The 9556-nt window shown below is 39.6% G+C and overlaps 2 protein-coding genes across 6 annotated transcripts; one reads left to right on the top strand and one right to left on the bottom strand.

Annotated features, from left to right (window-relative positions):
• Positions 1–485: 485 nt before the first annotated feature.
• LOC135588099 (basic blue protein-like) lies at positions 486–1407 on the top strand. The gene is made up of 2 exons (XM_065080048.1): positions 486–891; positions 974–1407. Exons 1-2 carry the CDS (start codon positions 711–713, stop codon positions 1171–1173), a joined length of 381 nt encoding a protein of 126 aa, XP_064936120.1. The 5' UTR covers positions 486–710; the 3' UTR covers positions 1174–1407.
• Positions 1408–2604: 1197 nt separating this feature from the next.
• Positions 2605–9480, bottom strand: LOC135585058 (uncharacterized). Of its 5 annotated transcripts, XR_010476087.1 has the most exons (11): positions 9274–9480; positions 8839–9064; positions 8199–8721; positions 7605–8113; positions 5957–6140; positions 5643–5867; positions 5385–5501; positions 4117–4350; positions 3114–3485; positions 2978–3028; positions 2605–2786 (listed from the first exon to the last, which is right to left on the bottom strand). XR_010476087.1 is itself a non-coding variant. In XM_065080046.1 (9 exons), the coding sequence occupies exons 3-9, from the start codon at positions 8292–8294 to the stop codon at positions 3276–3278; spliced, it is 1575 nt and encodes a 524-aa protein (XP_064936118.1). In that variant the 5' UTR covers positions 8295–8721; positions 8839–9064; positions 9274–9480; the 3' UTR covers positions 2605–3275. The 5 variants fall into 5 exon arrangements, 2 of the variants coding, with proteins under 2 accessions (XP_064936118.1, XP_064936119.1); XR_010476085.1 differs by having other exon boundaries at positions 2978–3485; XR_010476086.1 differs by having other exon boundaries at positions 2605–3028.
• Between the last annotated feature and the right edge of the window lie 76 nt (positions 9481–9556).

Raw genomic sequence — 9556 nt, 5'->3', positions numbered from 1 at the left:
GAGAAAGAAGAAGAAGAAGAAGAAAGGCTTGGGAGATGCAAAGCGAGCTTGTTGTGTGGGCGGGAAGGATGGGTTGGGAGAGCGCACACACTGCAACTGCTCTCTACTTGTTGCTTTGGACGAGGAGATGACGGGCAAGTCGAAAGGCTATTAGTGGACCGGACCGGCCCAATCGTTCGTGGACCGGTCCGGAATCGGGGAGCAATCCTGGGTCGATCTCAGCCTCTCTGTCTTACGAGTCTGTTCTGGAGATGGAAGGGAAGACAGGGTGATCAGTGTCATCCTTACTCATGAATCATGTCAGCAACTCGAACCTTCTTCCAAATGGAGAATTCCAAGCTCTGAGATCGTGCCGCATGGCATTATCTTTGCTCCATATCCATCTCCTTTACCCACTTCCTGCGTTCGCGTGTGCAAATTCCACGCCTACCGCAGCTTTGTGCGCCGTCACCTCCAAAGAATCCATAAACTACCACCGAGAACAAAGCACGAGGAAGCCAGCGTCGCCTCCCCGGTGGGCGCAAAAGCAGCGGACTTCATGGCGTAGTGGGTCGTGGAGCGCATTTTAACAACGCCACCAGTACAAAGCACAAGAACAAAAGTTAGGTGTCGCCCCAAACCCTTCGGTGCCTCACCTGCCTATAAAAAGGGCACGTCTCAGGCCCTCCACTTCAATCGCCTTCTCGTTGCCAGGAAGGAGTTGAGCAGCCATGGCTCAGGGAAGGGGCAGTGCGAGCCACGTCGTGGCCTTCGGGATTGCACTCCTTTGCCTTCTCCTTCTCTGCGAAATCGGTGAAGCAGCCGTGTACACTGTGGGGGACAGTCAGGGATGGACCTTCAACACCGTCGGCTGGACCAAAGGCAAGCGTTTCAGGGCTGGAGATGTGCTCGGTGAGCTTATCTGGTTAATTGTCTTTCTGTACCTTTAGACCATGTTCATAGCTGATCATGCGGGGGTTGTGGTTCTACTCAGTGTTCAAGTACAGCTCGACGGCGCACAACGTGGTGGCGGTGAACGCCGCCGGCTACAGTAGGTGCACGACGCCGAGGGGGTCGAGGGTGTCCAAGACCGGGAACGACCGCATCAGGCTGCGTAAGGGGACGAACTACTTCATCTGCAACTTCGCGGGGCACTGCCAGGCGGGGATGAAGATTGCTGTGACTGCAGCTTAGTGACGACCTGTGATGCAAGTATATGGGACGAACTACTCCATATAGTGTGATAGACATGAATAAATGCACAGGCTGCTTTGGTCTTGCACAACTGCAGAATGTGGTAGGGATTGATCGTAGTGATCTACTCTGATATGATGATGATAAGGAATATGATTGAATGATCATGTATCCTAAAAACTTAAATGTTTAAGGATAAATCTGATATATGTCATACGTGGATCTATTTATTCATATATGGGTTGATGTCTAACTCTTTGTAAGAAAAAGTCAATTTTTTGACCTAATATAGAACTATCTTTATTTTGACTTATTTGACAACGTTGAGTCTATTAGAACAATGATTACTGTATATGAATTTTTATATATTTTTTTAAAAGAAATAATAATTAGCTAGAGCAAAATCGTAAATTTAAAGTCAAAACAAAAAGAAAAAGAAAAAGTAAGGGTAAACTTATAATTTGTGATTTTTTACATTATATATTTCGGTGCCAGGAATTCATACATGAGCTTAAAACTTGAGATGTGCTGCGTTGAGTCTGAATCACAAGTTTAAGTCAAACTAGACGATAAAGTTAACATACATGACATTGAGACTATAGTTTCTTATATCCTTGGACTTTACTCTAGAGTCTCATTTCATAAAGAGCTTCAAGTAATATGTAAACTTACAGTGACTCACTAATTTCAACTCTAAACCTAATTCACCCAAATTCCAGTATCCATATTGGAAGGATTCATATGAATATGAATTGAGTATCATTCATATGATATGATTTTTCATCTTTTAACTTAGCTAAATGTATTTTGTTTTCACTTTTCTTTTTCTTAGCAGTAAAATTGGAACAAAGGAGGGAAGATAGGAGGAAGCATAGTTCAAAAGATCATCTTGAGAGTTTAGAGGTTTAATCTGGCTGTGAAATGTTGCCTACATGGTCATTATGCATTTTTGTTAGAACTTATATCATAATATGGAGTCTATAGACTACTAAATGATCAGGAAAAGAAAATTTCAGTTTCCTATGAGGTGGATAGTAACTCAGGTATCAGTCAAAACTTTTGTATCTCATGGATTGTTCAATCTATTGCATAAATTTGGATTACATTTTGTAGCTAGAGTAATTGTAAAATCAAAGATGCCTACCTTGCTAAATGAAGGCCTTTCCTCTTCCTTACTAGTGTGTCCTCTACAGCAGCAATGAGCATCTCAATGTATGACTGTGGCACTCATTTTGAAATGCTTCATATGCATGAATAGTTGCAGTCTTTCTTCACAGATGAATCATCACACTGTGTTCATGAACCATTTATGCTTGCAATCAATGGCTAGTGTGAAACTATTTTCCTTTTGTAATATACGATTGAAAACCATAATTCTAGAGAAGTTCGCATGTAGTGAAAAAAGGGTTTCATTGTTCACAATGTAAGCACTAGAATTAATATATACGAAAATTCCCAAATGGACTTCTGTACAATTAAAACTTACATTATGTATCATCATCTCGATAGGAGGGGGAACTTTTCCTCTTTTTAAGTTTTCAACCATTGGAAATTCAAGCATCGGTGGAAGAAGATTTACTTTAAAGGATGTAAAGATTCGCCCTTTTTTGCTCCTGAAATAGACTCACCATATATCAACTTTCACCCATGAAAAAGATCTCTCAAAAGATTTACTATCTTGTTGCTTGCTCATGGAGAAGATTTACCACAAAATAAAAGCTTCAGGAGGACTATATCTTGTTCACCTATAATTATACTCGATCAATATCAAACGAAATAAAAAGGCAAGCATTCTGATGTATACCTAATCTACCTCTAGTGTCTTTGGTGGCATTAAACCAAGGGAAAACCGCCTCTGCATTATCACCATTGGCATCGTCAATGAGAACGGGTGATGAGTGTAATAACGATGGCATCCTCAAGTCAGGAGAATTTATTACCAGGGTTTGGTAGCAGTAGGTTCTTGGAAAGGTTGGCACAAATGGAGTTGAAGCCTTCACTTGCGATTTTGAGTCCCTCAGCACCATCCTGGATTGTACCAATGTTTGCAAAGCCATGAACAAATCAGAATGAGAATACAACTGGTAAACCATCGCACAGAATCAAACATGTGATTCATCTGGTAACTGATCGAATCGCTGGTCCATCACTTGTCTGGCTCTTGCACTTCGATACTGTAATCGCTCGTGTAATACCTCTGACATCTGGTCAAAAAATTCAGCATCCCATCTCTGGATCAAGAATGGGTCTTCTGCATAGCATACGTATATAGATGTAACTGCACTTTCGATAACGACTACCGCCAGGCCCACCTGTGAAAACAGAAACAGAAGGTGCACTGAGTAAAATGCTTTAGTATAGCTGACCTATATACAAGATATTTAGATCATCAAGAGGGATGAAAGAAATGGCAGAGGTTGTTTCTGTTAAATAGTTTCTTTCTGAAGCTAAAAAGACTAGATTCCAAAATGCCTTATTGGATTATCGTCGATGTTCTAGCTGTTGGCAATTGTAAGTGGACTACCAGTATAAAGTTTCTCATTAGTATAACTCACAACTATCTACTGTTAACATTGTGAGTGGACTACCGGTAAAAATTTCTCTTAGAAGTATAAGCCTTAAACTATTAGTCTTTTAGTGATCATTGATTGTTAAGTTGATGGAAATATTAGTAGACAATTATCATAAACTGCTAATTGCCATGAAAACACAGAACTTGATCAAAGAAAAGATACACAAGGCCTGGCTAAGTTAAATTAACAAGAACCCTAACTCACGACTGCCTTCTATAATAAGAATGCCATCATTAGGGAGTCAAATTAGGAGTCATTAAATAGTTTTGCTCTGAACACTAAAATTTAACTAGTTTCCTAAAGCCTTTATAATTAGTGCAAGTCTGATATCAAAGAAAAACTGAAGTATGATGCATGCTGGACAACTCACCAAAATCATTCCCATCAAAATAGCGGTAGAACCAACCATGATCAGTTTATCACTCCTCTTATACCATGTCCAAACTCCTGTACATGTTCCAGTAAGTAGCCCACCCAAAATAATGCCCATCAGAAGAACTGCACCTGAACAATCATAGGCAACAAGAGCTTCAATGCCAGTGGACTGGAATAACTCCCAGGCATCCCTGGCTGAGCTGTTGAAGCCTTTACCATTAACTGCAATCTGAAAAAGACAGCAACATAAATAAATGCTTTACTAAAAAGTTTGCTGTCACATAATGTCAGTCCTAATTAGTTAATTCAACTACTAAAGCCAGAAAAATTTTCAATATATTAAGCCAGCAAAAAGTTAAGTTGCATATGAAGTTCAAGCTTCATATAGGAAAAGGATAATCAGAAAAAAAAAAACATTAAATTTTATTAAAAAAATTGTTATTAATTCAACCTATGCTAATGGAAACATCTTATGCTAAGGCGTCCCTAAGAAGAAGTTTGAAATTGTATGGTATTAAATGATTTCTTCAACCTTTAGCTGTAGTACAGAACAAATGAATTAATCAGGGAAAAACAATCCAGGCAGATCAATAAAATTATAAGGGAAAAAACCAAATTGCACAAATCAGTGGCAGAATAAAAGAAACTCGGTCATACTTTGTATATGTTCATCATTTAAACATATCTGCTAATCAGATGATTTTTAGTTAAAAAGCGCTCAGCTTAAGTTGTTAAGTACCCAAAAATTGTGCTGTCAACTTTTGCACTCATAAAAATACAAGTCATGTAACAAGAGATATTTACAGATTATAGCCTCAAGTCTTCGAAATATACAAACTGCACTAAGGCTGCAAATAGCATCAGAAGTTTGGTACAAGGAAAAAGATATGGATAACTGGTTTTCCTTGGAAATGCCTTTTCTGTTCTTTCATTCAGCAGGGAATATCTAGGTATACAATCAATTCGCATATTTGTGTGAAATGTAGTGGTTAGTTCACTGAGAAATCCACTGAAAAAATAAAGAAATCATTCTTTATCATTTTAAGAATAAAGATAATTTTAGTCATTTTCCTATGTTTTTCATGCTGTGAAATTCCAACAGAATGAATTTTTTTCTCTTCTTCTCCAAGGAAAAGTCTTTATATGATTCTTAAAAAAAGCCCAGAGGAGCACAAATTAATTGATGTTGTAATAGATCTAGATATATTAATTTACAGCACACAGGGAAATTGCAAGATAGGCAAGAATGCCAAAGCAACCAACCTCAACATAGGCATACTTGTTGAAGAAACGAACTAGTGTCTCCACAAGGTGAAACAAGAAATCAACACAGCATAGGAGACATTCATTGCTGCCAATCTTTGACCGAATTCCCCGTATCTAAAAACATTTGATCAAACATATTACAATCAGACTGATAAGTAGCTACTTGGTATATCAAGAACCACAAGAACTGAATAAACCTTCTATGATAACCATAAATCAAAACATGAAGATCCTACGCAAAGTTAAGAATATAACCTTCCACCGCAATGTTCGAATTGCAGCTGTAAAAAGTGATCCATAGCAAATGCTACCAAAAGAAGTTGTCACAGCATAACGTAGTGACTTCAAAAGTGGCTTTGAAGGCATTGATGCTGCACTTACATTACCATGCATGAGAACAAGGAAGACCATGCCCGATACTATAACATGGACTGTGTTGCAAAATACAGCACCCGTCCAAAATAAACTGACAGAAAATATCTGCAATTATGGATAAAGCATAAGCAAATCATTTGTGTGTCATTAAGCAAAGAATTTCATAAATTGGAAGAAAAAACTTGCCAGCTCACCACAAGAAGCCACCAACATCCACTGTCATCCAAGCTTGAAGCAATAACCCCAGATATTCCAAATGACCATAATATCATCCAACAAAGCATAATTATCATAAAAGCATAGGCTACTCGCATCAAATCAGGAATAGCCAAGACCATCTTCACAGCCTTTTGTAGCACTAGCATTGTGAAAGGAAACCTAGTGGAGAAAGTACAAAGTTACTATCAATATCACATGAAAGACTTAAACTATGTTTATGTGATGAAGCTAGAAGATGCATCGACATCTTTTTTTACTTTATTCCCAACTAATGCTTTTTTTATTAAGCTTTAAATCACTAAACCAGGACTAAGTGTTGAAATCACCAACATTTTTCTGTATGTTAAACACCCTTTAGCACATAAAGATAATAACAAACAAATATAAGCAAATTAATTAGCACAAACGATGCGCACAAACAATCAAAGAACCTAAAGAAATTAAGGAAGCACAGATTCAACTTCACTGCAAATAGAATGGCACGACTCCAGCTGCATTGCAATAAACAACAAACATTTCCTACTTAAAGCTTTCACAATTCGAAGTGTAATGAGGGTCATTGGCAAAGTTACAGAGCTCCCACCAACGTGGAATTTAAGGAGGACCAACATATTCAGTCATAAACCTATAAGCAAGGAGGCCATTTCTGTGAACTTGTACCATCAACATATGTATATTTCAATATATAAATATCTGGAACACTTATATCATTTACATAAGGCTTTTTAAGACATGCTGAATCATGGCAAAAAATATAAGTTGAGTTTTTGATTAACTGCTTCACATTTTGTATATGCATTTGAAATATTTGGTGAACATTTGCTATTTTTATGAATTACTGCTATGCTTACTAATAAATACATAAATGGCAATCATAGATTGGTTCAATCATTCAAAATATACTATTATAATATATGCATAAATGGCATCTCGTATATATATACTATTATAATATATATATATATATACATATATAGATATACATATACATATACATATATACATATATATATATATATACGTACATACATACACACACACACTAATTGTATCCTGTTCATGTCCATATCAAAATCTATGCTCAATAAATTAGTGCCTATATTTTCCTATATTGTTACTTTTGTGTTTACTTGCTACAGCAACAAGATTGAGCTCACAACATAACCTATAAGCATATTCCATTATCCACTTTAACATAGGAACAATAATTAGACACTCAATATTATGCAATGCACCCAAACAGAGAATTAATTAGCAGCTCAAAATCAATTCAGAGACCATATTCTTAAAGCAGCTTGTTAGAAGCAAGTTACATATTTGGAATAATATGGCTTTGCACCTACCTAACCTATTCTGCAACAATAAGACATGCCATCCATACCACAAATTAGTGAATATTGCATTTACATAGCACAGCGAATATTGGTGGCATTATTCTAACAACAATTTAACAACTTATCATACAGAGGAAGGAAATTGATTGTCCTCTGATGATATGCGGTAGCACTAAGCAGTTTGCTACTTCACACGGCTGGTTTACAATTAATCCTCTATCAGGACCAATTCCCTAAAGCAGGAGGAAAAAGATAAGTACGAGCGCAGACGAAGGCAAACCAGAAATACCTGTCCAATACCGACATGACATACAGGAATTGCAGCGCCGCGCCGACCGCAAAGACCACGCCCCAGAAGAAGTGTTCTGCCCAGAAGCACAAGACGCTGACGACAGCGAGATAGGTGGTGAGGATATGGATAGACACCTTCATCATCTGGCTGGCTCGGATACGCAGCAGCGACAGCCACGCCCACGCCAACAGCACGCTGGCTCCGCCAGCCACCCCGTAGAACGGCCAATACGTCTCCGTGAGCTCCGCCGTATCGGTCTGCTTCAGGTACTGGACAAACGAAGCCTGGCTGAAGTTGGCCCCGCCAGTGAGATTGGTGAAGCGATCGATGTTGAGCCGGTCGGCGCGGTTGAAGCGGTTGATCCCGAGGAGCGCGAGCGCGAACCCGAAAACGAGGAGGTGGAGGAGGAAGACGCAGAGCCAAAAGACGTCCCGCCAATGCCTGCTCGCCTGCCCCGCCGCGGCGGGTGTCGGCGGCGGCAGCGACGGGTCGCTGCTGTCTCCGTTCTGAGAGGAACAAAAGAACCGTAAGCAAGAAGGCATCTAGAAGAAACAAATCAAAAGGGGGCATGAATCAGGAGGCGAAGGTCACCTCCCCGTGGCCGTCGTTGTCGATGCAGGCGGGATCGGCACCGGAGAAGACGGATTGCCGCTGCGGCCGTCGCTGCTGCGAGTCGCTGAGGCTCATGCTTTGGTAGTGAGAGAAGGAATCCGAGAGCGAAGCGGCGCGAGGGACGAGTGAGAAGGGGAAAGGGGAGGAGCGGGTTGGTGAGACGAAAAGGGAGACGAATGCAGTAACGGCAGAGGCACCGTTGGGTTTAAAGAGAGAGAAGACGGACCAAATCAGCGCAGATATGAAATGCGAGGGTTCCGATCTTATTTTTATTTGTTACATGCGCCAACCGATGCCACCGTCTTTGCAAGGCCGTTATACTTGTTAGAGAGCATCGCTGTACCAGACGTGTAGTACGGAGATCTGTACATTACGTATACACTACCACACTTTTTCAATTAGGTCCCTGAACTTTGATCCGTGTCCAATGAGTCCTTGGACACATTGGAAGTATAGGCGTCCTCACCACAAACCACCTGAAAACGGAGTCTTCGAGAACGACCTGATATGGATCAAATACAGCAAAAAGATAATTTCACCTTAGAAAAAAAATAGCATCTATTGCTTTCCTGTGTAAGTATTAACTAATGGGATGCATCAGAAACCAATATTCTCGTACCTGACACGAGTGCTGGCAAATGCATCTCAGGAGGTGGCACGGCACAACAACAGAAAACTAGAAACAAACGAATGCTTTTTGACAGCGTGAGGTAAAGAATTAACATTTTTGGTTTAAGATATGCTCCTCCATTATTTCCTGTTTGTTCTGCAGCTGCCTGGTGACTTCTTCTTGTCCAAGTCTTCTTGGATGAGCAAATAAAAGACTGGCTACCAATATGATCAAGCTTTAATCGTCACGTGTCACATAGGGTGCAAGGAAAAAATGAAAACAAACAAGGATGAAATTAGTAATACGAACACATTAACGAGAATATATGAACAAGATGCTAACAGAATGACATAATATCCTTGTCTCAATCAATGTTATTAAACGACTAATGTACGTAATAATTGAAAAGAACGATCATAAGAAGAGGAGACCTGTCACGCTTACCTCAAACTGATACCTCATCTGAGTTTTCACTTCCAAGCCGGTACATCCGGATGATGATGGGGGAACTCTAACCCTCATTTGATGCATGATAAAAGCCAAATGACTCGACAATCAAAGGCCCAATGCCAGCTAATTAGAGGAATTAAAGATTATGCATAATGTTCATCGGAGTAAAGCAGCTAAACAATTTGCATTGATAACACACAACATCCCATATAACAAATTACTTGGGCTTGGCTACAAGAATTATCTCCTGCATTCTTTCCCCATAGAAGCACACATG

This window comes from Musa acuminata, chromosome BXJ1-8 (assembly GCF_036884655.1).
Source record: "Musa acuminata AAA Group cultivar baxijiao chromosome BXJ1-8, Cavendish_Baxijiao_AAA, whole genome shotgun sequence".
Classification (NCBI taxonomy): domain Eukaryota; kingdom Viridiplantae; phylum Streptophyta; class Magnoliopsida; order Zingiberales; family Musaceae; genus Musa; species Musa acuminata.
Note: the sequence above shows the minus strand (reverse complement) of the source record. Positions and strands in the feature narration are given on the sequence as shown.

Excerpts from the sequence above, each read along its gene's own strand:
- LOC135585058 (XM_065080046.1), bottom strand. The coding sequence starts at position 8,294 with ATGAGCCTCAGCGACTCGCAGCAGCGACGGCCGCAGCGGCAATCCGTC. Across the intron at positions 5,502-5,642 it reads TTCGAACATTGCGGTGGAAG|ATACGGGGAATTCGGTCAAA; the intron begins GTTATATTCTTA and ends AAATGTTTTTAG. Across the intron at positions 4,351-5,384 it reads ACAAGTATGCCTATGTTGAG|ATTGCAGTTAATGGTAAAGG; the intron begins GTTGGTTGCTTT and ends TGTCTTTTTCAG.
- LOC135588099 (XM_065080048.1), top strand. The coding sequence starts at position 711 with ATGGCTCAGGGAAGGGGCAGTGCGAGCCACGTCGTGGCCTTCGGGATT. Across the intron at positions 892-973 it reads CAGGGCTGGAGATGTGCTCG|TGTTCAAGTACAGCTCGACG; the intron begins GTGAGCTTATCT and ends GGTTCTACTCAG.